The sequence below is a fragment of the Boleophthalmus pectinirostris genome, unplaced genomic scaffold (genome assembly GCF_026225935.1).
Source record: "Boleophthalmus pectinirostris isolate CB_2022bp ecotype Guang Dong unplaced genomic scaffold, ASM2622593v1 HiC_scaffold_17, whole genome shotgun sequence".
In the NCBI taxonomy this organism is placed as follows: domain Eukaryota; kingdom Metazoa; phylum Chordata; class Actinopteri; order Gobiiformes; family Gobiidae; genus Boleophthalmus; species Boleophthalmus pectinirostris.
The window spans coordinates 16,384,849-16,411,573 of NW_026571115.1; the positions used below are offsets into that span (position 1 = coordinate 16,384,849).

The 26,725-nt window shown below is 38.8% G+C and overlaps 1 protein-coding gene across 1 annotated transcript; it reads right to left on the bottom strand.

The window, feature by feature from the left end:
* Positions 1 to 576: 576 nt before the first annotated feature.
* Positions 577 to 22,880, bottom strand: LOC110166392 (cAMP-specific 3',5'-cyclic phosphodiesterase 4D). Its single transcript, XM_055152723.1, has 32 exons — positions 22,663 to 22,880; positions 20,138 to 20,323; positions 19,203 to 19,239; positions 18,968 to 19,038; positions 18,191 to 18,240; positions 17,259 to 17,371; positions 12,941 to 13,034; positions 12,668 to 12,831; positions 12,162 to 12,260; positions 11,922 to 12,086; positions 11,735 to 11,834; positions 11,304 to 11,458; positions 11,095 to 11,217; positions 10,197 to 10,379; positions 8,907 to 9,382; positions 5,128 to 5,240; positions 4,878 to 4,994; positions 4,699 to 4,794; positions 4,564 to 4,621; positions 4,371 to 4,488; positions 4,161 to 4,290; positions 3,916 to 4,000; positions 3,769 to 3,847; positions 3,605 to 3,685; positions 3,373 to 3,525; positions 3,194 to 3,290; positions 2,910 to 2,979; positions 2,609 to 2,698; positions 2,156 to 2,230; positions 1,977 to 2,076; positions 1,749 to 1,890; positions 577 to 783 (listed from the first exon to the last, which is right to left on the bottom strand). Exons 1-31 carry the CDS (start codon positions 22,863 to 22,865, stop codon positions 1,762 to 1,764), a joined length of 3,810 nt encoding a protein of 1,269 aa, XP_055008698.1. The 5' UTR covers positions 22,866 to 22,880; the 3' UTR covers positions 577 to 783; positions 1,749 to 1,761.
* Between the last annotated feature and the right edge of the window lie 3,845 nt (positions 22,881 to 26,725).

Below are 26,725 nucleotides of genomic sequence, written 5' to 3' on the forward strand. Positions count from 1 at the left end.
AATGACAAAGGGTAGAGTGGTCTTCTGTTTCTCAACCAACTGTATTTTGTGTCTATTTATTTAGAGGGGACGCAGTAACTTAGTGATGTTTTTCTTACATTTGCCTGGAATGGTAGAACAAATCAAAACGGCAAAAATGATCAAAAAACAATTACAAAATCTCATACTTCCAAACATGACCAAAACGAACAAAATTTAACAAAGAAAAAATAAACCTTTCAGTTTAGTCTAGGATATTTATTACTGGGATTTCTGCTGAAGACGCTTGAAGACTTTTTCATGGAATTGTTTAATTATTTGTACTTTACATGCCAGAAAAAATAAAATAAAAGTTACAAATACCTCTGTGTATTGCTCCTTATTATAAAAAACATCTTTAGAAAAGCTTTGAGGGTTTTAAGTGACAGGTAAAGCAGTACAAACCAATTAGTCATATTGTAATTAGTCATTTTGAAGACTAGTTTCAGAATTAATGACATAATTGTTATAATTCCTAAAATATTCATTAAAACTCAGCACCATTATGTGTTATTTAACCAGTATAAAAGGATAATAGCTCAATTATGCACACAATAGTTAGATAATGATTTAAAAAATGTTTTATTAGAAACAATGGAATGATGCTAGACTAATACATTTTAAAAACAACATGTGATAACAGTGAAGATCTGAAATGTATTACAGCTACATGGAATCATTTATTGACTGTGACGTTGAGATTGCATCTTTCTTGGTTGCACAACTTGTTGCTGCAGTAACTGTAGTCCCTCTAGGCTGAGCAATCTGTAAGAGTAAGGTTCATTTGTTGTTTCAAGAATGCTGATTAAAAATGATTTCCAAAGTGTAGTCATGTTTCAATTATTAACATGGGTATTGTCTAGTTGAGCACATTAGTTCTAAAACATTTCATATGACATAGCACCTAAGACAGTATTTGGCTTTTAGAGTATCATTAGATCTAAAAATGTCTGAAAACAGGACTCAACCATGACTCAACATGATTTTAAGTAGTAATTCAAAAAGGTGAAATGTATTGTATTCTGTATTCTATAGAAAGACAAAAACAGATCTTGCATACAACCAGTTAGGAACACTGATCTATTATGATGTATTTAATAACTAAACAGTTCAAAATGTATAGTTCAGAAGTAGACCTCAACTTCGAATGAACTTGAATCTTTCAACTGGTTTTACCTTGTGCTCTGACTTGTCCAGGCCTGGTTGTCTCCCTGTCTCTTCAACTGATTCCTCTCAAAAAATGCTATACTCAAGTACAACATATGCTTGATAAAAACAAGTGTAATTGCTTGAATTGATAAATAATGCAAAGCAAATATCAGATTTCTCATGTGTGTTGCAGAAAAGTCAATTAATCAATACATTTTTAGGGTAACTTGTATTTGGAAGACAGTGTACAATGAATTTTAAAATAAGCCTTTCAATCTTTAACATATGTTTTTTGATTTTTGTCCTTGCCACATTAGTTTGCCCTTTTTGCTTCATTTTTCACTTCAATTTTCATTTCAAAACCTGCACAGGTGTGAAGAATCTGAAGAAACCCAATTACTTGCAACAGATATAACTGTTTATGTGACATTTCAATGTTCTTATAACACCAGAAATAAGATAATAATCAGATTTTGGTGTGCACGTAAACATTGCTTCTGTCCATAGTCATTTCCCTTGAAGGCATCCCTATTTTAACCTTAAGACCAGTATATGCCTAAAATATGTAAAATACTACTCACCAATGAAGCACTTCTATAGTTCATCATGCTCATTTTTGGGCTCCTTGCAAATGGCTGGTGTGGTGAACTCCATCAAATATTCACAACGACTAGGCTCTGAGGTAGATGTTATGACAGTCTCTTTTCCACAAGTTAACTTTACCTGAAAATGAAAGAGTTGTTATATTTATAGCTCCCCTCCTAAATTATGAGCTGATCATTTGGGTTGTAAATGCTTAGGAGTCTCACAGTGGTGGATCTATTGGGTCCCTGCCAACAGCCAGTCCCATGTTCATATTTCATCACAGCGTATACATTATCTTCAGGACCGGCCCATTTGCCCCATGTCCTAAAGTTTCAAAAGATACAATCAGTCAAAATTATACAGATCTATAAGAGACTGAGCAAAGTCATGTTTTTTTTCTTACCCAAGGTTAGTTTCTGATCCACCAAATTTGGGTTTTTGGGATACTCGATTGAAAGGGCACAGCTTATAAACATACCTAAATAGAGTAAATAGAGAAATTTTAATGAAAAAGCTAATACAAATTTGTCAGAATACTAAAATACAGTTACTAATTATATTGTTTATGAGGATTTTTTGTGAAATCCAGAATGGTTTACTCCAAGAGCGGTTCTGTACATTTTAAATGAAGACTAAAACATGCGTAATGCTCGAGTCATTCTAGTTGATTCTGTGTCACTGTGAGATATTGGAGGTTATTAGTGACTCAATTAGGTATTTCACTGGAGGAAAAAGATAAAAATAATCTTCAGAGTTACTGTTCAGGTCTGTGTACTACATCATTACCATAGCAGGACAAGTGCTTTATGACACAGACAGAGAATGGAAAGTTTTTCTTTTCCAAAATAGAACTTACTCTCCAGTTGTCAACTCATAACACTGGCTGTACATGTATCCAAACTCAGCACTTGGTCCAAAGTCAAATGAGATTTCCTTTTCAATGTTTCTGTAAAAAAAAAAATAAATAAATAAAAATAACACCACCACCATAAATCCTTTATAGATCTGGTCAGTTCAGTAAATGCATACTAATAAAGCAAACTGTAGCCATTGTAACATTTAATGGGCACCACAAAAGTTAAGACAGTAATTCGATAACCATCACTTGATTGTATTACTGTCAGAAAAGCTCCTTTAAATGCAGACAGAGTACTTACCTGATCTGATCATCCACTTCCCGGAGAGCTCTCTCGGCCTCATCAAATTCATCTCTGGCTTTCTGAGCAACTGGGAACGAGATTAACATTAAAATGAACCTTCAAATAAAACAACAAACATACTTAAAGACCCTAGTTACAATAGTTCAGTGTTTATTTTGGGTTAGCAATATACAATGATTTTCCTTGTGAAATGTCAAACTAATAAGTATGTAGTCACATCTTTCCTGATGTTGTACAGTGTGACTCACTCAAAGCTGACTCATTTAGTTTTGTATGCTTACCATCGATGAGCTGCTGTGTTTCTTCATCGTAGGGTGGCATAGCTCCATCCTCATCTTCGTCAGCCTTCTTTTCTTGAGCGTGAGTTGTGGGAGGGCTCTGCATGTCAAATACAAACCTCGCAGTGAGTCACAAACAGAACTCGTTAAGACAGATTTTATGGAACAACTCTAATAGTTACTTTATAATCATCTGGATCTTCGTCATCTTCATCGTCCTCTTCATCATCATCTTCCTCAGGGATATCTTCCTCAGGATATTGCTCAGAGTCATTGTCAGCTATGGGCTCCTTATTTTCCTCCTGTGGTGGCTCTATGGAAGTATCTTGTTTGGCCTAAAGTAAGAGCGTATTAAAATATAATATGTATAAGGTTTGTAATACACATTTTCAGAAACATTATGATGAGTCTTACCTCAGAAATGTACTTGTCTTTGATACTATTCCAAACAGCTTCAAAAGCAGCTATATCCACTCTTTCCACTCCCAACAAGACCTATAAATACAAATATCTTTCAGAACATCAGAAAATTTGCATTTCATATCTTCTTCTTCTAAAGATGACTTAAAACAGGCTACCTGAGCTTCAATTTCTGTAAAGGATCCGTCTGAATCTGGGTCAAGCTCAGAGTGAGTAAGAAGCTCTGCCACTGAGACACTGGGAAAAAACAATACACTTTTCAACTCTGATTTAAATTACAATAGCTGAAATGTTAAAACACTTACCTGCCATCAGCATCATCATCAAGTTCAGCAAACACCTCAGCCATTTTAGCCTTTTCTTTTTCCATGCGAATGACAGCCTTTTGTTCTAAAAATATCAGTGGTAAAATATCATGAAAACTACAGTTAGAATTTAAATGTATTTATTTATTTTGATTTTTGCAGAAAAATTAAAAATAAAATGCCCACAAACCTCAAAAAGTACTAACAATGAATGTGGTACACAGTGGCATGAATCTTGCAATTACCTTCCCAAGCCTTGAGATGGCGCTCTTTAGCTTCTTTCTCGGGCTTCTCTGCGTCTTCTTTGACAGTTCTCAGAGACTCGACCTTAGCCTCCATATCCTTTTTACTGACTTCAACCTCAGCCAGTTTGGCCTGTTAACAAAGAATGGTTCTTCTATTACATAATATTTTCTTATAATAAAATCTGAATGTAAACAGCCTTTCTAGAGTACCTTCTTTTCCTCTAAACCCCTTTTAGCCTCCTGGATGAGTTGCTGCTTGAGTAAAAATCCCTCTTTAGCAATTTCTGCTTCTTTCTGAAGGCTTTCTCTCTCTTTACGCCCCAACTCCCTGTTAACAAATAAATAAATTTATGGGGTGCCACACAATAACAGGCATAAATACATTGTTTACACAGTTGCGTACTTGCAGGTGTTCTGACAGGTAGCACCACTGTTGTACTCATCGGTAGTGTCACAACAGTCTGGGAAAAACATTATCAGTGTGTGTTGTCTGCAGAGCATGAATAAACCTCAGATTGTATAAAATTGTTATTCTTACCACAAATCCCATCATTGACACGAGAGGAAGGAATGAAAGTAGGTCTGAAACCTGCATTAGTACAGTGGAAATGGCCATTGGGACAAGCAGATGTGCCTAAAGGAAGATACAGATAAAAAAAAAAAGGTAAGGTTTTATTGGGTTTCCAAGCCACAATATTAAAACCTGTGCACTGTTACCTGGCTCATCTGAACCGTCCTGGCAGTCACAGTAGTCGTCATTCACTCTGTTGAACGGGATTGTGCGGGAACCATCCAAGCAAGTAAAACGCTTCCCTTCTTCATAGAATGGTCGTTCTGGAAAAAAACAAACAAAACAACTTAGACAGTCCCTAACTATATACTATATGTAAATGCAATGTTTATCGTTTAACTATTTACACATGTAAATGTAGCATACAATAGGCAAAAGGAAAGCGCCTTTACTTACTTGATAAAGGCACTCCCCTTGGTCGCTGAACTTCCACGGCTGATATCCCAACAGCCAACAGCAGCACCAAATAGTGACAGTGCATAATTGTCATTTGGTAAAACATATACTGCCTGCCACAAAAGAAAACAAACTGTCACAAAAGAGACTCGAATCGTTGCTAGATATAATACGTGAACAAATGCAACTCTGGAAGATTACGAAGTTATCGAATAAGATTGCTGCATCAAAATGTCGACTTGTCAGACCAATAGCGAGCATACAACCACACTAGCTAATGGATAGCTTAGAAATGCAAGTGTATGTTCCAAAACGTGTAAAAGATAATTCAGGAGTTCTTTCAATTAAATTAACCCGCAACATATACCTGCTTTATCAGCAAGGAAAAACAGTATAAGATGTATTATTATTTTCAGGAGAACAGGGCAACGGCTAATCAATGGTCAGCGACTCCGGTCTTCACTTCCGCTTGCCAGTGCGCATGCGTTCTGCTGCAGAGCTGTGATTGGTCCAGAACATGGGGTTCACTGAGGGAACGTGGGAGAAAACTGTGCAGCCATCTCATGACCACAGGTAGGTTTTTTCCCTATTGTTTTAGGAATTATTTCCCAAAACCTCTCATGAAATATCCTCATACAACATACAATATAACAAAGAAATAGGAACAGGAACTGGATTTATTATAAAAATCTTACTTTATTTGTATTTTAACACACTTTACAGTACCGAACAGTGAAATAAAAGAAAAAAATAGATACTGATATACTATCTTATTGTTTTATATATAGATGTTTGCTTATTAAATGTATTTTATTCACAAAATGACACCTCAGTTCTGTTAAGAGGATAAACCTTCATAAAAATAATATAATAAAAAATAACTTGGACACATTTACACGTTACAACAAGATCATGTACACTTATTACAATCATTTCATTTTGTTTTCCCCTTTAATAAGCTTTCTTGTGAACAAACAGGAATTAAAGCCCAGAGAAGTCTGTGACAACATAACCTGCCAACTCAGCCACCAGGGGGCGTAACATCACCAGGTTAGTTTTCAAAGTTACTAAGAAACAGAGGTGGTGATAGCACTAACATGGTTAAGGACACATTTATGTGAAAGAGTCAGCCATAGTGACTACACAAGCATATATTTGACTTAAGAAGCCAAAAAATTCAATCTCAAATGAATAGTAAAATAAAAGTTTTTTATGCATTGAGAAAGGATAGCCTAATCATTGACTACTTCACAAAGACGTGTGATTTGGCCCATTGGATAATAATCAACAAGCGACAGCCCATGAGCGAACCACCAGGACAGACTGCACACCACCTGAAACAAACAGTCTGCTTAGAAACCTGATGAAATAAAGTGCTAGTACAAAGATTAAATTTCAACATTAATGTGGACATTTGCAACATAGAATCAAATAATAATGACATGAAGATGCGGCCTGCAGTGCTTCAGTGATTCACTTAACACCTCAAGTGGTTATTCATCAATATGACCTTGATAAATTTCTATTTTACAATCCAATATTACATTATGTACAAGAGTGATAATGCTTATAGCTATTATCGTCAATAGTGATTTGTTTCCAGACCAGTCACCAGAATGATATAAAAATAAACTGTACACAAACAAGAAAACTCTTCCCATGGTTTTCTTTTCATCTTAAAAACAATGGCAGCAATCAATCAATTGAATAATTTTAATAAGAAACAATTGCTACAGTATTGTGTTTGTATGGCAATTAAATATTGACATTTTTGTAGCCTTTGATTATACAAGAAGCCACAAAAACAAAACAACATCAAAAGCAAAAAGCTGATGCATATGGGAATTGATTATTTAAAAACAGGTGTATTGGTGATCCCGGATGTTCACTCCATCCGAGGGACGCGTGTGGAGGCCCTGAGGCGCTGCTCTATCCTGGGACAGAGCTGCTCAAACACACAGGCTCCTGTTGCACCGAGCAAGTTACTGACCTGCAGAAACTTCTCTCTCCTCCAAGAGAACCACACACAAGATGGTTTTATTTGTACCCTGTAAAAACAAACACTGAAACAAACCAGCGCCGATCAAATTTGAAGACCACATAACACGTGTGAAAATGTCACTGACCCTTAAGCCATCTTCCCTGTCTATCAACACTGCATTTCCCATTGGCAAAATAGAATAAAAAGGCATCTAAATAAACTCCTCTGAATAACTCCTATTCTTATTTCCTCCAGGTAGTAACAAACTATATGATCATCATTTCAACATTAATACAAAACAAGACATTCTTTGTGCAACAATGAGATGACAGCAGTGTCCCTCTCCCCCTCCATCCTCAAATGCAAATGAACACATTGATTTTCACATAATAGGCATACCGTCACAATATAAATATACTAGGACCTATTAAAATTTAAATCTACATATTAACAGGAATGCATCCTGCATCTAGCATTAAGGCAAAAGCATCAAACAAAACAAATATGATTAGGAACTGCCACACTCTTTTTGGCCAAGTCGTGCTTCTTTTTCCCTGACATTCTCCTTCCTGATTTTCAAAATAAACCATCCTTACAATGGCTCCACCTGAAGTTTCCCGTTCTGAACTTTGGTGAAAATGATCTTTTATGAGAGAACAGTAACACTCAGTAGAAGTGAAGGTTTCCATCAGCTGATGGTGGAATTCTGTACCCTTTGAAATTATTTAGCAAATGCTAAATAGTAAATTATAGGCAAAACTTATGCTTCAAAGCATCACATGGCTTATTCTCATAAAATTTTAAAAAATCATTTAAAAAATAAATAAATGCAATCTGGAAAGAGTTCATTGGCGGTTGCGGAGGTGGCTATGATTGCTCTGCAGCTAGAGTTCTGAGTTATTATTTCACCAGAAGAGCAACAAAGGAAGACTTTACAGCTTAAACCACAAAAATGCATGTGTGATACACGGCACAATACCATGAACAGTAAAAGAAATTGCTAACAATAGACAATCCAAAACAAAAACAAAACTCAGACGCTCCTGTCCCACAATGCATTGCTTCACGACAGCTTCATTCAGGAAGCTGGTGTTTCAGAAAGGCACAGAGCCATCTTGCACCAGTAGCACTCCGTGTAAAGGGTAACAGGATTAACAGGGCCAGAACGGCCCCTTCATTGCAGCATCCTCCTCTTCTTTCTCTGTTTGTCTTCCATAACTCTGGTGAGTTTCATCTTTTTGACAAAAATGGAAAACGGTCACTCAGACAAGTAGCTTTTTAGAGGAGAATGATTTGTTGATAATCTTACTGACATGAACTACTAATACTGACTGAACACTAGTATGTACTCCAGTAAAAGATGGCTTTTTCCAAAGAGATCACTGATCAGTGTCCCCCACTAAATGCACACACACAAAGAGACAGCCAAGTGTATGTGCATGCAGTGTAGACCACATGTTTAATGCATGCTCAAACACATTGCATTGATGTTTATATTTGACATACTCTTGGTGCCACTTTATGTGTGTGCATTCTGTTCCAGAGTGCTACGCTCTCTTCAGTTTCTCAACAATTCCTCAGAGTTGTGTTGTCAAATCCATTCAAAAATTTGTGACCACTCCAAATCTACAGTTGATGTGTAACTTCTCTTTAAGCGACGTATTTATTCCCTTTTTGAAAAATAGATTCAAAGGTCTGTATTGTCATTGCAGTCTTTATTTGTTCTTGATTTGGCCATTAAAAGGTTGAGCAAAATAAAGTGTGCAACTGAGGAGGGAGATATTGAAGCAAATCTCATGTATCTTCCGCTTGTGAAGAAGAATCCTCCTCTTCCTCTACAGGGCTTGTGTCAGACAGTCTCTCCTTATCCGCTCGCACCTCCAGCTGCTCTTTCTCTTGCTCCTCTTCCTCCTCCATCGCTACTTCGTCTTCTTCCTCTATAATGTCCTCAGTCTCCTCCATATCTTCCTCCTTTTTCCCATCCTCCTCCTCTCCCTGACTGCTGTCTTGAGCCACATGATTCTCAGTTTTATCATTGTCTTCTGTCTGCTCTGGCTCTGAGCTGTCCTCCAAAGTTAGCTCAAACTGAAACTTGTCCATGCATGCGTTCAGCTCCTTGTCCTTTAGTGGTGGAGGGGAGGGGCTTTGTGGGATGGTGCTCTGGTACCAGTCTCTGTTGTCCTCCAGTGTGTCCAGGATTTCTTGGGCGTCGGGGTGTACCAGATCTCCCCAGGTCTCCCACAGCGGGTGCACTATGTAGTCGATGAAGCCCACCTACATGAAGAAAAATACAGTCATGTGATTTTGCTTGATTAAAATGCACGAGGTTGACTGCTGGGATCTGAGGGAGAGCTGTAGTTAGTCAGAAATGCACCGGCAGCGCTCACAGTAGTCTACAATAGATTGATTTTCATTATTTTAAATTTGATATTGCCAAAAAATCTTAGAAGGTAAAGGCAATACAATTCCAAAGTTTCACTATTATACTTCTATCATTACATATTTACAAAGATATTAACTATAAAACATGCATCTAAACTTCTAAAAATCTACCTGATCACAATTTTATTTTTGCACTATATATCCTCCAGTATGCTCAGGAAATATTTATAAATTTGGGGTCTCTCATTAAAACTCTTATTGCTGAGATTACTGAGACAGCATCAAGATTTTAAAAGTCTACATGATTGTTTACACCCTAACCAAAACAACAGTGCATAGATTACCAATCTTGAAATCTCTATTCTGAATGAAATATCCAAACTGAAAAAAGTATGATCATTTTAATTTTGAGTGATATTAAACTTTGTGCCAAGATCCTATATTACACAAAATTGACTATTGTTTTGTTTCATTCACACATTTGAGTATCCCCCGCAATTAGTCTACATCTCCAAACCTCAAACTACCTGTTCCACCTTGTGATGTGTCGTAGTGGTGTAGTGTAGTGATATTAACCACAAACCATGCCAAACTTCTGCCATACAAATCAACTGAACCACCATCACTAGTTTACATCCTCTTCAATGTTGTTATCATGTGAACACAATCTTTATCATCCATAAAACAATGTACTTTGTTCATGTACCTGACTCTTTTCCACAGACGCCGTATGTTTGTCACACATGGGGCTGATCTCCATCCCTCGCTCCCGCTCCTTGTCTCCCTGCCTGAAGAACTCCTCCATGATGCGCTCTGTCCATTGGCGATACACGGCCAAAGGTTTGGTGGGATTACTCAGGTCTGCACAATGCACCATATTCCTCAACACCTGCTCAGAGGAAAGATATAGCATTTTTACATATAATGACAATCAGATTTACTTTACTTATCCCCAAGTGAACATTAGTTCCGTGATTATTATTCTCATTTGACGAAACAGGAAAAAAAAATTTTGTATTAGTTGTACTTAAATTTTTTTTGGTATTGTTCAGGTTCTTTTTAACGGTACCCAGCCATACTTATGGGGATATATCCGGTCAGGAATGGGTACTTCAGGGACAGTTCATGTAATATTGATGGTGAGATAAGAGAATGCAGCGGATGGTTAAACATTTGATACTGTAGATCTGATACAATGACAGTTAATGAGCTCAAAAGTGCATCAGTATTTGTTAACAGGAATTTTATTGGTTTTAATTGACTAAAAGCCACAATAATATTTTACCAGGAAACTAGTCTCAGTCTAATCTGTCTGTTCCGTAGTCTTTAGCCAAAATTAAGCACTGTAAAAAGGTTGACTGTATTTGCCATACACTTATTTTGGGAACGGGAAACATTTTGTAACTAATACTTGCATAAAATCAATACATGTAACCTAAAAAGTAAAAACTAACAATTCCTAAACAACCTAACCTTACATAAAAAACAACAAAAATTAGTTTCATTTTTTTCACCATAAATAAAGTTTAATAATAATACACAAAAATTACTAATGAATCAACTGATTCAAAAAGCACTGTCAGAAAATTATTCAAATATCTTACCTGTATGCGATCTGTGTAGTGGTCCAATAGCAGCACGCCTGAGCTTGTCACTTTTTTGGTCTCTACCATTGTTTTGAGGTCTGCCAGCAAACTCATGTGCTTTGACATATCTGTGGCCAAAACCTATGTAATATATAGATGGAAATACATTCTGTGCTTAAAAACAGAGCAGAGAGAAGTTGTTTACAAGATGGAGGACAGATACTCACCATATCTATAACTAGTTTCCTCAGGCTCTGTCTCTGTCTCTTGCTGAGGTTCTGGAAAATGTCACAGTTGTCCTCATGAAGCAGCTTAAAGCCCACGGCCAAGTGGTGGTTCTCCAGCACAGACTCATCGTTGTACATCAAGGCTAACTCGGAGTCTGAGAGGAGCAAAACATACAGGTTAAAAGGCTATCCTCCAATTAGGTTAGTGAGAATTGGTCTGCCTAGTTTCTGCTCTAAATGAAGAAACTAAGCATCAGTAAACATATGTCTAAACTTGTAAAATGAACATTAATTACCATATGATAAATTGAAAAAAATATTTTCCATTTAAAGTCATGTAATTATAAATATATGACTCTGGCAGCTTGAAATATTTAAAATGTCTACATCAAAATGCTATTCAGTGTCTTAAATATGTTATGTATTCTCACTTGTGTTGATGAGAAACTGGTTGGACACTCCTGGATGGTCCACATCATGAATGGCGGCAGCAAATAATGCAGCTAGTATCTCAAGATCAGTGAAAACAGCCTGCAGTAATTTAAAACAAATCACTTACAGTTCACAAGTACTGCATATTTGTAATCTAAAGTTTGTGTATGTTATGGGAGTATTTACATCCAGAGCTGGTGTTGACAGCAGGACATGGGTGGACTGAGTGACGTCGGCCGCGTGCAGGCTGTTGTGGTAGGCCACGTTGGCGTGATAGTGGTCTTCTAGTGTCATTATGTAGGTGACAAATGTGTCCACAGGGATCCTAAAGGTTTTTAGTAGATCTCTTTCCTGCAACAGTTCAGAGTGATAAGAAGCAGACAAAATACAAAACATACTGTAATTATAGTTTGTGCTCTTTCTCACCTGAAATATGGCAAACATGATGCAGCTGAGAGGTCGGTTATTAGAAAACTCTGCCACCCGAAAGATATTAAGGCCCCACTTGTTTAAGTCATTCAACTCCTGGTAAATGCAAAAAGAACTGTTTTGTATAGACTGTTTTTCATATCCAGTCAATGAACTAAGGGTGGGAAATATGGCAAAAACAAAACAATTTTTTATTGAGACCAGACCATTTATCATGAGTAATGAAAAACATATTTTTTCTATTACGTTTAAGAGGTAAATTAAGTCTGCTCCTTATGAAAGTTCACACTTCTTTGTGATTGGTTAAGTCCAGCTGTCAGTCAATCAGAGTCATAAAGGCTAACCAATGGGAGAAATGGGTGGGAAAAGTGTCTGTGTTTGAGCAGATAGCTTAAATAGAAATGATGAATCACAATGAGACCAAAATAGCAGACTGTCACATTTAGATTTTTATCACCATACCACTAAACTCTACATTGACCAATAATTTTGTGTGCTTTTACCCGAGCTAAAGCATCCTCGTGCTCGGTCTTGACGCCAAAGCGAGGCATGGCCGAGATAGAAAGGCTGGAGCTGTGCGTGAGCTTCTTCACTCCACTGATGTGACACATGGGCTTCTCTCGTTCTCTCAGCGTCGGCGATGGGATCTCTACCTCGTTCTGCTTATCTGTGGATGAGCAACAGGCCGCAGTCAGACACCAGAGGGTGCATTTGACCTTGTGTAATGAGTATGGTAGGCTGTTATTTCTCCTTGATTTACTCTGAATAGTCTTTACCTAAAAAGGTTGTGGAGATGTATTCTGACACCTGATTCCCTGAGCGACTCATCTCTGACAAATGGGACAGCTCCCGGTTCAGCATCCTTTTAAACTGAAACAAAAACACAGACAATAACAAGTTAGTGATATAAAAATCTTAGGATTACAAGGTCATTAATACATTTATTCCATTAGATATGAATGCATCTTCACATTTTACAATTTTTTCAGTTGCTATCACATTCATTATATAAGAGATTATTTCAAGTAATAACTAAAAGGTGAGAGAAATATAATCATGAATCATGCCTCTTCATTTCCAAGGCTGGGAACATCCTGTTCAAAGCCTCAGTCACTTTTAGTGCCCAGATCATTGATTCACTGCAGTATATAGTATAGCACTGCTCCATGTTGCCTTCATACTGTATACCACACTGTTAATAATGAAAAAGTAAGCGTATGAGTGACCAGTGTGATTAGGTCAATTATCTGGGTGCTCTCATAACACAGTGTCTGGATGTTCTTTCTATTGTAGACTATGTTGTGGTGTGTACTTAAGCGATTATTGTTTTTGTTGTTGCCAGTCACATGGGAAGATGCAGTTTGGACCGGACCTCGCTCAGTGTCCCACTGACTGATCTTTCACACATAACCGTCTCTATGGAAACCCGGAATGGTTGCTGTGGTAACTGCCTCCTCAGTCCTTCAGCTCGATGCGAGCGGTGGCTGCTCGGGTGACAATCTGAGGCAGGTGTCCGACCTTTACCAAGGTCAGTGCTCCTCCAGTATGTCACTGCTTTAAATCTGCTCTCCCTCCTGCACAACGTAAACAACACTCACCTCCACTTCCCTCAAATCCACTCATCATAACTTATCATAGCTTTGAGCAGCGCCACATGTTTATTGGGAATCTCTGCCCCCAGACTCAAGATTACAGATGTCCCCTAACAATAATTGAAAAATCAGCCAGTCAAACCCAGTGGCACACTTTGGTATCAGTCTGAGCCCGAATCCTCCCCCTCTTTCCCGCTCTCTCTCGCTCTTTCCTTTAATGCTGTAACGCTGAGTCATAGCTGCCAACCAACACTTCCACGGTGCCAGTCCAAGAGCCAGGACAAACAACACTCTTTCACTGACTAATGAAGCAAACGTGAGAGTGGTGCTCATGCATGACCACAAACACACAAACACTTGTATAGATCACATATGTCACACACCCAGGAGGGCACTGTCTCATGACCATAACACTACACATGCACACACGTGGACTGGGACTGTTCTGTGCATGCATACTGAATATTCATGGTATATTATTTGCAATAATACATAGGCCTGTCAAATTTTGAAATGCAATGTATTTCTACTCCAAATAACACAATACATGGTAACGCTGGACTACTTCATGCTACAGACTGATTAAAACCCTATAGCAAGATAATGCCAGCAAGTGCAACAAACAAAGCAGAATGACACACTGAAGTAGTTGTTTGTAGTGTCTGTAATGAATGACAAAAGTGACTTATTTGACCCTCTACTGCTAAAATACTGCAGAAAGTACTACAATGAATAACAAAAGAAAAACCTAGGACAATTATTAAAACAGCAACAACACTACTTTATAAATACACTTCAATGAACATATTGGCCCTTAAAAGACTGAAACACCTGACTCAACAGAAAGTTACTCAGTATCTCTAAAGCCTTGACATGTCATTACACCGAGCATAGAGGCAATAAGCCCTGTCCTTCACTGACAGCAGGCCTCCTCCAGCCTCAGGCAGCACAGAGAGAGAGAGAGATGTGGGACGCAGGTGCGGAGGATGGAAATGGGCATTATGTGACACTGGTGTACCTGCAGTGACGGAACAGAAACAGCTACTATACTGTGGATTCAGGCATTGTTCAGAATCCCGTGTTGTTATATCTGTGTTGAATCTTATGAAAGTATGAAAATACTAATTAGAAGTGGTTATAATTGTTTAGGATGTTGATGCAGCTGAGTAACCATTTGTGTTTCTCACTAGGTTCTGTTTGTCTTCTTAACCCTAAAATATGACAGCATAACAAATACATGCACTGTCCACAGACTCTATCCAAGATGGCTGCCTCCAGACCATGTTTTGCTTGTGTCACCTCTGAGCCCTACCTGATCCCACCAGCCAATGAGCCAGGGCTTGGAGCACGTTTCACAGAACAGGTCCACAAAAGGCGTCCTGCGCTCTGCTGGGGTCCCGCTCCCACCCCCATCCAGGACCCCTCCGGCCGCACCAAGGTCCAGCTCGGCCCCTGCCCTCCCCTGCAGCGGGCTGTAGCTGGAGGAGCGGGGCAGCCTGTAGCCACCTGGTACGGGCGAAGGGCAGGGGGGCGGCGCCGGGTCAATGGCCTCCACCACTCCCATGTTGATGCCTGCGCTGGCTTTGGGCCGGGGGCACAGGCAGGAGGTCCTGTAGTGGAGCGGGGCGGGGGCACCACATGCACCCCAGTGGCATGAGGGCGTTGTCAGGGTGTGTGGAGACAGCCCACAGTTGCTGAACCTGCGACACTCCAGAGCTGCGGGGGGTGACAGGAGCGGGGGGAAGGGGGTGAGGGCAGGGGTGATGTCCTACATGCGGCACCCCAAAACAGGCTGGCCTTCAGTCCTGAATCAGTGGTCCGAAATCAGTAACCCCCCCCTCCTGATGTGCAAATCAGGAGCCCCCTGGATCTGCTCACTTTGGAGACTACATCTCATCCCATTTGCTGAGCACACTGACCCAAATCCACTTAGAGCCGCAGAGGGGAGACGCGAAAGAAGATGGATGAAAACAGAGAGTGAGAGGGACCGCTTGAAGGGCACACAAGGGAAGAGCACAGGAAGTAGGAAGGACAAGTGTAAATAAAATGATGACGCTCTGTGCTAGACAGGTGCAGAATATCTAAAAAACCAAGATGTTTGGGATGTAAAGCTTGTTATGGGAGGAAGGAAAGATGACCGAACAGTGGAGATGGCAAATAAAGCTCATATGAGAGCAGTAACATCAGAGCAGGACACAAGCACAAGGACCAATGACAGAGACAGAGATGGATGTGGCCTGAAGTGGACGGACAGAGGCTGAAGATTCGACCCAACGTTTGGGGGAAAACAGGCTGCTCCTTCTGGTTCCTCCGCTGCCCCTCCCCCAACGGTCCAGCTCCACAGGCCCGGCCCAGTCCTACCGGTGCATCAGCCCGCTCTCTTCTGTCTCTCTCTGCTTTCACACTCTGTCAGTGCGCCGTATCCTGTGTCCTAGTCCTCTTCTTAAACACAATCCATGCCAGAGCTGTCCAAAATGCCAGAGGGGTGTGATGCTGATGCTATAGACTGTCAATCCTTTTCCAATGCTCTGCCTCTTGCGCCATTTCCCTGGATGCTGTAGACAGCTCTCGCAAGCTAATCAGGCAGTGTGGCTGCAGGCGCGTGCATGTGTTTGTCTGTGCTCTGCCCCTCCTGCGCATGTGCAGCAAGACAGTATGTACGTCTGTCGAAAATATGTGCGAGCAAGGGTGTGAGTGGAGTGAGAGACTGGAGAGGAGTATTCATGTGTCAACCTCCATTTTGGCAGTGAGATTTGGAGCTTATTTGTGGCTGCTAAAAGACAGATCTTATTCACACTCATTATCTACCCTAGGAGACTTCAACTGCTCAACCCACACATCCACATTCAATTTATAGCCTCATCAATTAGATGGCAACTAAAAGATCAACCTAATATCAGTTTAAATACCCAGACTTGCGTGATGTTACTGCTATAAATGCCTAGTTGAATGAATGTAAAATACTACACACAACGATAGCTGCTACTGTTGCTTTAAGATGCATCACTAGTAAAGGAGCAACGCTTGTGTTTCATTGGTTGTTACCTAAACCACATGGCTGGTGGTCAGAATGGAAAGCCAATGATTAAAAAGGAAGGCTAGACCCTGCTGCTGTTCGATAGCAACCAAGGTTACAGCAGACAGCAGCATCAGGACCCCATTCCTCCCCCTCCCCTCTCTACATCCTCCTGCTCTCCCACACAACAATGCCTGCTTCTGGCCACTAGGGGTCTATCTACACCCACAAACACAATCCAGATTATACATCCAAAAACTAAAATACATTTTTGGAAGTTATTACTATCACTGAAGGCATAAGCTTTCAAAAAGTCAGATACTTACAGCAGACTAAACACCAAAAAAAATTAGAGTGAGAAAACAGTATGGTTTAGCTGTTTGGCCTGTCTCTCCCATTGTCATTTAAAGAGATCTTGGTGCTTTTTACTTAATGAACATAGGCCAACTGTGGATGTAATAATGTGTATGTTGGACAGGTGAGCACCTTGTTGGAGGCCATCTCGCTGACGGAGCGGTGGGTCTGAATGGTCTCCAGCTGGTCCAGACACCAGTCCAGCTCCTCCAGAGTCTCCCGCGCCATCTGCTGGTATGTCTCCTCTGGTGAAGGACACAATAATAAGTCTCATTATTGCCAGTCATAATTTGCAGTCTTTCACAACAAGGGGGTACCATGGGATACTTGGATTGGTTTCAGATTTTAAAAATGAAATAATATACTATCTGAATAAAAATATTCTTCTAGTGCATTTGAAGAAACTTAATATAGTTTTGGACATCAGTATAATTAAAGCATCAAGATGTAATACTTGACAGTATAGCTTACTGCTATAGTTAACACATTTTAATTATTATACTCAGTGTTTGAGACACTGCCTAGGGGTACCCGAGACAAAAAAAGGTTGACACTGAATATAGGCTAGAATAACAAGTTAATTAGTGAAGAAACTTAGAAATAGAATATATAACTTTGAAGTTTGATTTTGCAATAGTAAATGGACACTAAAACACAGTGATTATCAACATTAGCTACAACAGCTATTTTGAAGGGAATTAGTATTATTCTTGATACTGGCTGGATGTCATTTACATGTTGGGCAAAAAATAAAACTAATATATATTTTTTCCTGTCTGTTATATAAACAATGCATTCTCTCATAATAAAATATACACAAATACTACAAAAGTAGTAATGCATTATTATTAAGGTAATGTGCATCTCTATGTATTACTCTGTATATCACTGCATGAAAGTATCCTCTGATGTCTTATCATTAACTTGAATAATCTTGTGTTTTCTGATTCTCAGCACTCTGTTTAATTAATTGTGATAGATTTGGAGAGCTGGGATTTTCCTTTGCCCTTAAATAATTTTGAGGGGACTATAGTGGGACAGGGTTTTAATTAGTTGACACATACCAGAGAGTGTAGCTTGGGGAACAGTGGGCTGGCTTGTCACTGGTGACCTCCTGTGGACAAACACAGCAATGCATCAGAGAAAGCATCAATCAATACTGCCCGCTGTTGAGAAGTTTCATATACTCAGCAGTTTTTAGGTTGGACAAAAGTGTGAGCTCATCAAAAGAAAACGTACTGTCTTTAAATATAAGATACACCAGAGAAAACAAATGAGGTCTATTAATATAAATTAACTCTGAGATGTGTGCATATTTCACAGTCAGTTTTTCACTGTAAATATTTAAATATCCCAAAATAGTCCCAGACAACGCAGCTCTCTTTTTAAATTACCCATGTGGTTTGATAATTGTAGAGAGGGCGGCATTTCCAGAGCACAACAGCATAATTATAGATGCTTGATAATTCCATGGCGTATTGCTTTTTATATATTATATTGACGTTGGGCTAAAATGCTGCCAATTGGAGCTCCTTCTGTCTACTGCATTACAAAGCAGAATAATTTTAGCCTTATTGACCATCTCCCTTGTTGTGCACACAGGCAGAGAGAGTTAGAGAAATATATCTGAAAGTTGGAGGGACGCCAGATCGTATTTTCCTCCAGCGCTGAGTGGTAATCATAAGCTGGTTAATCGGGATGGCAGTAGCACTTTCCCTTGGGTTACAGAGGTAACTGAGACTGAGAATAGAAATGCATAGATGGATTCCCATACAAATATTGTACACATATTGTGCCAAGTGTATAAAAGGGTAAGGGCCACTTGATAGCATGGTACTGACTTGTTAGTGGGTGTTGTGACATTGGCGAGGATGGTGAAGTTGCTTCTTACAGTTCGTAGGCTGGCCAACACCTGGGGGATGGATGGATGGACAGCGTAGGAGGAAAGGAGGAGAGGAGAGAGTGAGGAAAGAGAGAGAGAAGTGGAAAGCAAGGTGGGGACAAGTTCACTGCACTCATTAACCACCGTTTCTAGTCATTAAGAGCAATTTAACCAGCCATACGTGTCTCCCATACCTGAGCAAATGGAGTGACTATCAAGTCTTCAGCATGCCTGCAAGACACAAGAAGATAGAATGGCATCATTCCATGTTACTCAGTGTTCTTGTTTATGTGTGAGTGTGTATTTGTAAGTTTCATGTTTACAAATTCTTGTGTTGATCTAAACAAGGGAAATGGGCTTGTATCTTGTAATGGGAGGATTTAGTAGGTTGCATCTTAATGAAAGCTGAACCAGGAAGCAGAGCGCAACTGTTAGCATTAAGTAGACTCATCATGACTTCATTTGCATAGTGTTTGCATAATTACAATCACGCCTATCGCTGTGTTGATTGGGATAATACGCAGTTATTGTGAAAGTCTGTGCATCGGGAGTGTTGTTGTTGAGACGTTCTGTTGTAGATGATGCTAAATAATAGGGGTGAGTGAAATGTTGCCTCTGAGATCATGGCAAATTTGTTATATAACTTTTATTTTTTTTAAAAATTCAAAAATATGCAAAAAATGTCATGGGGGATACTGAAGAAGTGCCAGACCTGAGTAGACCTGCTTATAAAGTCATAAGTACTGAACTGGTCACATGTGCTCAGCTTATATAAAAAATGTAAAAAGGAACTGAATGCTCTTACACTGAAGGTGTGGAAGGGGAGGATGAATAAGGGTGCTGCATTTCAGAAGATGTTAAGAATAATGTGAAAATGTTACATACATATATTCAAAAAATCTCCCACAGTATAGTATACAATTTAATCTGTACTATATACAGGGTATAAGGTGAATTGTCTGCCCTTTTGGTGTTTATTTTTTGTGCAACATTTTGATGTGAAGTCACTTACAGGCACATTGTTTACACATTTTTGTGCAAAAATAGTTTTGCTACACAACCCTTATTTAGTTCATGTTTAAGTCAATATTGTCTACCTCTTGTGCTGAACACAGATACTTGTGCTTACCCTTCACTGTTGACAGAGGAGTTTCGGGACATGGTTTTGGGTGAGGTGTCATAGTCCGAGTCCGAGCGGTACAGGAAGGACTCCCTGCGCTGGCTCTGGGGGAAAGAAGGGTGTAGCACCAGCCCCGGACTCGCCTGCGAATCCATGGGACTGCGGCCTGGAGAAGGGCCATTTTCTGAGTCAAAGCTGAGGAGGGAAACAATATAACAGATATTTTAGCTACAATATTAAATACATTTTAATGTTTCTTACAGGTCTACATAGAGACAGATTTATACTGAGGCTATGGCACAATATGGATCAGTATTTTAATCATGTATAGAGTATAAATGTTACATATAAATACATGTTACACATATTGCCATATTGCTGATTAAAACAGATTACAGATTAATTATAATATGATCTATATATTTATGGTATTACTACAAGTTTAAAGTGTCAACACTACCGATTACAGTTATAATTCCTGTTTTGTCTCACTGAATGTCTCTCTCTACTCTTCACCTAATTTCAGTCTGTACTGTACGGTCTAATAAATCTTACAGATCAAAGAAATCATAAAAACTGGTTAAAGTTTTCATATTATTCTGGTCAGGGCTGAGACTAACTGTACATCTCTGAATGGCCCTTGTACCTTCAGCTGTACCTGTACCGCATTTTGAGAAGTTCAGAGTAAGAGGAATGTTGAAGAAAGTGAGACGTGACAGGTTTTGGAGCACATATTTCTGCAGCTGTGACTCTGCAGTACTGGGGTGCTGGCAAACTGCCACTGGGTTACCCTGAGAATTCCTCTTTACTGACAAATCATATTTTAGAACAAGTTGTGTTAAACTGAGCAAAAGAAGCCACATCAACCAAGCACCTCTCAGGGACAAATCTGTAAGAAGACTTGAGTCATTGAGATTTTAATTTGGATTTGATCTACATTCTACCTAAGGGAAAAATTAATTAGTGCTAGCAAACAGTTTTATTAACATCAAAAGTAACCAGAAGCACTTTTTATGGACTTTGGCTAGTCACATTTTGTATGTCTTTCTGTGAAACTGAGCACCATTTTCACTGAGTGTATTGCTGATCAACATTAAACCCCAAAACTGAATACTAAAAGACTCCAGATCGATCGTCAGAACCGCTTAGCCATCGGGTACAGCACTTATCAGTTTACACCATATCTTTTTTCAGCAGTGCCAGCAGTCACGAATGTTGTTCAGTAGGCAGACAGCAGCCCCTTCAAGAGATACACAAACTTCTCAGAGATGAAAGAAGATTCAATCAGACATCTAGGTCTTGTATTGATTAAACAAGCTTGTAGTTGTTTGATAACGTGGATCCAAAAATAATAGCTTTATAGTGACAGGGAATAATTTATTTTATATTTTAGCTTTAGACTGAAAACATTTCGCTCACCCAGGGTTTATTTGAGGTCATATGTCAAGAGTAGATAAGGACACGGTCTATGCCACTTTGAGTACATGTTGGATTTCTTTTCTGGATCAATTCAGTTTGGCGCTGCTGTCTGTTAATCTTCCAAATTGAGCACACACGGTGATATTTTTAGAATTTCCTTCTAAATTGGCCAATTAGAAGTGACTTCTCCTACCCAGAGGGCTTGGTGAATGTGACTACAAATCAAATTATCGTTAAAAATGTTTCCTCACTAATGAAAAACACATCAAAACTGTTCGCCAGGGGAACCTCTTCGAGCTGCATACGCTAATCCACATTTTACTTTTTTTCCAACAAGTTCTGAGAGGAATTATGAGTCTTCGCCGTGCTCAGTAACATCTAATCCATCAAAGGCTATGTATATAAGATGTGCTTGGAATTTTACAACAAAGGCTCAAACCAGAGAAATTAAATTCAAACTAACCTAACCCAATTTTAAAGTCCCCGTGTAACCCACTAAATATTAGGCATACATCTTCTTTGTCCCCACTCCCACTTTTAACATATCTGTTTCCTCTCATCAAATATAATCTTGATTCATGAATCTGGATAATAGATTAGCTTGATTACAATTTAGTATTTAGATTTAGATGTAGTATTACAACAAAGAATCATACCAGAGAAATTAAATTCAAACTAGCCTAAAAGCATTTCTAAAGCTCCCAGAGCCACCGGGTCAAGTTACAAGTAATATCTGTGGAGAGGCTAACCACTCACGGAAAGAATGCATTTAAAAAAATAAAATAAAACCACTGTAAGGAAATAAATACAAGATATGTTTAACACCGTACCATGGAAATTTCCTGTAAGTATTAGCATAATCGTAGATAAGCAGGTACCAAATTACTAAAACGTTACATAGTGAGCCTTTAAAATGATCAACTCATGACTTCTGTCTGATATCCTAGAATTGCTATTTAAATAAAATTGTAATGAACAGAATCTTAAACAATATGACTACATGGGGTTAGAACCCCATTCTGTGCCCTCCTGTTGCTAAGTCTGAATAAATGAAATCTGTTTTGTTATTTTGTCACCCTATAGGGGAATAAAACAAAAAAGCATTATTGCGGTACCTTGTATGGAAGTTTGAATAGTGTTTGAGATCTTGAATACTTCGATTGAGTTTTAGCCGTCTGAAGAGAGATGATCCCCCATGTTTGTGGTTTCCTGGTGGGGACAGGGGGGAAGTGAGGGGAGGCATAGGTGAGAGGGTGGGCGGGGGTCCCTCAAAACTATCCCACAAGCTCAACTGCCGCTTTACCTCCCTGTGACTCATACCTCCGGTCGCTCTCCACTTAGTGTCTGAATCTAGGCTCCCTCCACCCACGCAGCCCCCCCTTGTGGACTTTTTAGCACTCCAGTCAGGCAGAAGCACAAGGAGCCAGAACACCTGCAAAACTGTCCTCAATCCCAATCCTGGCTCTAATAGCAGGGCCTGCACCTCTCCTCTTTAGTCCTCCTCTCAGTCAAAGCACATCAGCAGGCATTACCCCTCTCTGTGATCCTGGGGACTTTGCTCCCCCTCCTTCTCCAGCACCTCTCTTCTCACACATGTTGTTCCTTGGATTTGTACAGGGTTTTCTTAATCCTCGCCGGTGCAGTTTGTTTGGTCTATTTGGAGGTTTCCTTTGATATTCCAACGTGTCTGCTCTCTCTCGGCAGTCCCAATGCAATATTATGATCCATCCTCTCCAAATTTGGACTCCCGGCCTTGTCTTGCTCCAGGCTTCTTCTCATGGGACAATCAATTTGCAAAAGCTGCTTTAAATGAACTTTCTTCCTTCTTCCAATTAGTGTGTTTTTGGTCTTTGTGTAGTTGTTTTCTCCTCTGCTGTACTTGGGTAATGCTCGCGGTATCCTTATCTCGCAGCTCGCAGTTCCTTTTGGCGCAACAGGAAGGTCGATGTGTAGGGTAATAGACCACAGGCTCTGCATGCAAGGCCATGTAATGAGGATTTTAAGACTACATGGGCTCAAAAGGGGAAGAAAAGCCTGGGTTGGGTTGGCTGAGGCCCTGTGTTAATGTTGACATGTACAGCCTAAGAACAAGTGCCCAAAATATTTAGTGTTTTGATACTAACAGTTCTTCTCAACAACTATCACCACTTTCTTTGGTCATGTCACGTGACTGAGCTGGGGAGGTGATACGTGCCTCTAGGTCATCTCGTTCAAATAAGAATAAAAACTTTGCCAAACACATAAATACACAAAAATCTCAATTTTAACAGAATTTTAACATTTTGTACACTTTCTGAGCCTGCTTGTCAAAACCAAAAACAGGTAACATACAAAAGTGGAGAGTCTCTATCACCAATTTCCATTTTTAATCAGAGAAAATATTTTTTGCCTCACAAAAGAGCTAGAGAGTATGACAAAAATTAATCAAAAATGTCCTCCTCACATTGTTGGATCACAATTTTATTACATTTTATTTTGTCTAGAAAATACATAAAATGGTTTTCAGTATTAATTTCCTGACCGTAAACAATATAGACTTGTAATCATTATATTTCTTCCCCTAAAGTCTTTCAGACCACATGTTTGTTTTGTTTTTTACTGACAAAAGATAGGCTGTATATATCTCGATTAAAAAGACCCAAGCTTATCATTGATAATTAGACCTGATTGAATCTCAGTCTTCATTAAAATTCAATTAAATGCACACCACAAGATCACAATAATAATTTCTGTTATATGTATGGTGCTCTATCCTACTACTACATTATTAGTAAATGTATTTTCAACTTACTTGTGACCAGCCCAAAACTACTCCAATATTCTGAAATAAATCATACAGTTTTAAGTGTGTGAATTTGACCACAGCTAATTCACTGTTGCCACGGGTACTGGTCAAGACAAAAGGCCACTGCCAGTGTGTCTTAGAAACCCATGGCCCTGGATCAAAATGCATAAATGTTTTACTGCTGTGTAAATATCGTGTCAGGGAAACTGAGCTGCACTGAGTTAATGGCTCCCTTTAAAGAGGAAAGTATCGATTGCGTGTGTTCTAAGTACCTCATTAACCTTAGAAGCTCTGAAATTAGATTTAAAATGGTATAGTTGACTTTAACAAGACTTGAAGAGGATATATTCAGAACACGCAAATGGTTCATGAGTAGACATGAAGTAATTTAATAGTAGAAATAGTTGTTGTTTTGTATGTTGTAGTAGTAGTAGTAGTACTAGTAGTAATAGTAATAGTAGTAGTAGTAGCAAGAGTAATAGTTGTATGCAAATATACATGTAGCAGTAGTAAGGTCATAGTAGTAGATAATAGAATTAGTATTAGTTATAGTGGTAGTTAATAGTAGTTGTAGTAAGTTGTGTTAGTTTCGTAGAAGTTAGGTTGTAGAAAAATTGACTTTGGTAGTAGTAGTTAGTAGCTGTGATAATTGGTGTTAGTAGTTATGTAGTTGTCGTAGTGGTAGTAGTTAGGTAGAGATTGTGGGGGTGCTAATAGTAATAATAGTAGTAGTAGTAGTTAAATAGTCATAGAGTATCTTTTATTTTCACTTGAGTACTTTCGCTAAAATAACAGCATTCTTACTTAAGTACTGATTACTTCCTTAACTTTGAGTGACCTGTGGTAAGGCAAGTGGTTTCCTCTGTACGCTACATCGCTTCTGCATTTTACTTTTTTAAGACAAGATATGGATGACTGCTTCTTTAAAACAAGTACTACGTTCTTGTATTGCCTGTAGACCTTTTTTGCAACCTAGCACACCCCTGAACCTGTATTACATCATTGTCTCCATTCTTAATTTGCCCTCGTCTCAGTGGAAAACTTTTTGTTTATACTGGCGGGTATAACCTTTTATCATTGTTTGGTATACAGATTGGTCATTACTGTGTGCGAGTGTGGAGGTACCTGCATTTGTACGTGCTTATTTGAGTCTGTTGACAGCAGCCACAGTGAAGGAGATAAGATATTCACACACGTACTAGTTCAATATATACATACCAAATGAGGAAACTACAGACAGTATATTTTCCAGCCCTTTTCTGTAAGTGGAAACAAGGAGGTGAGTGGAACCTGGCATTACGCCTGGCTTCAGCTGCACAGTAAAGATGAGCTGTCTTGTCAAGCTGTGTCTCTTCTTCAGTCTCTGTCTTTACATCCCCAGTCTACGTTTGTTTCATAATCCACAGGGGATACAGGTAGTCTTTAAAAGGCAAAGCATTATTCAAAAATATTCTGTGGAGAAATGTGCTAAATTAATTTCATATTTAGAGTAAACATTATGCCTACTGTATAGTGTAATTAAAACAACTTTCTGTGTTCATATTAAAGAGAGGGTATTTTACTTCTATGGGGCATTAACTACTAACACATAACATATTTAGATTACTTACCTTTAATTGTGTTATATTCACTGAAAACAACATATTAACATGTTTTATAAGTTTTATTTTCATTTTTGTCGCTCAGACTCCCCTCCTATTGCTCCCCTCATCTCTCTCTGCAGTTTATATCTTATTGTACTACCTTTCCTCACCTTAAATCTTTTTTTCCCGCTTAAAGTTGATTGTAAATGTAGTATTTAGTATTTAGTAGTAGTATTTAATATTTAAAAAAGTAGAACATTACATTGAATCATTTGCTTCAAGTTGCAAAGTACAAACAATGAATGAAAGATAGCTGATAATAAGGTAAGATAATAGCATAATATGTATTTTTGACCTAACAATTAAACTTGCATTAAAAATTATATTAAAAGTATACTTGAGTAGCAGCAGTTATAGCAATAGTAGTAGTAATCTTGGTGGTAACTACACAAGTACTTGTAGTAGCAGTAGTATATATAAAGCAGTAGTGTTATTTAGACTAGCTACTACAACATTTTCTACCTTTCATCCCCAGTCATGCTCTTTTTAATTTATATTTGTTTATGATCCTCCTGGGACACACAGCGGTAAGTTTACGGTCACATGAAAACCCCTCTGCATTCAACTCATTTGCGTCTGTTGAAAACACACCGTGCTTCAAACATGGTAAAGATTTTTTATTCACCTGACAGTTGCCTTTGTAATCTCCAGAGATGTGATGAGGAGACAATTACTGCATCTTATTAAACAGCAAGTCCCATCTTAATAATAGCTGGTGAAAAATCTCAAAGTGACTCACAGAGACACACA

Bases quoted from the DNA above. Each gene is read 5' to 3' on its own strand.
- LOC110166392 (XM_055152723.1), bottom strand. From the start codon at position 22,865: ATGAGTCACAGGGAGGTAAAGCGGCAGTTGAGCTTGTGGGATAGTTTT. The intron at 4,795-4,877 runs GTAACAGTGCAC...ATCTTCCTTTAG, and splicing joins GGACGGTTCAGATGAGCCAG to GCACATCTGCTTGTCCCAAT. The intron at 1,891-1,976 runs GTGAGACTCCTA...TTTCATTTTCAG, and splicing joins GACCCAATAGATCCACCACT to GTAAAGTTAACTTGTGGAAA.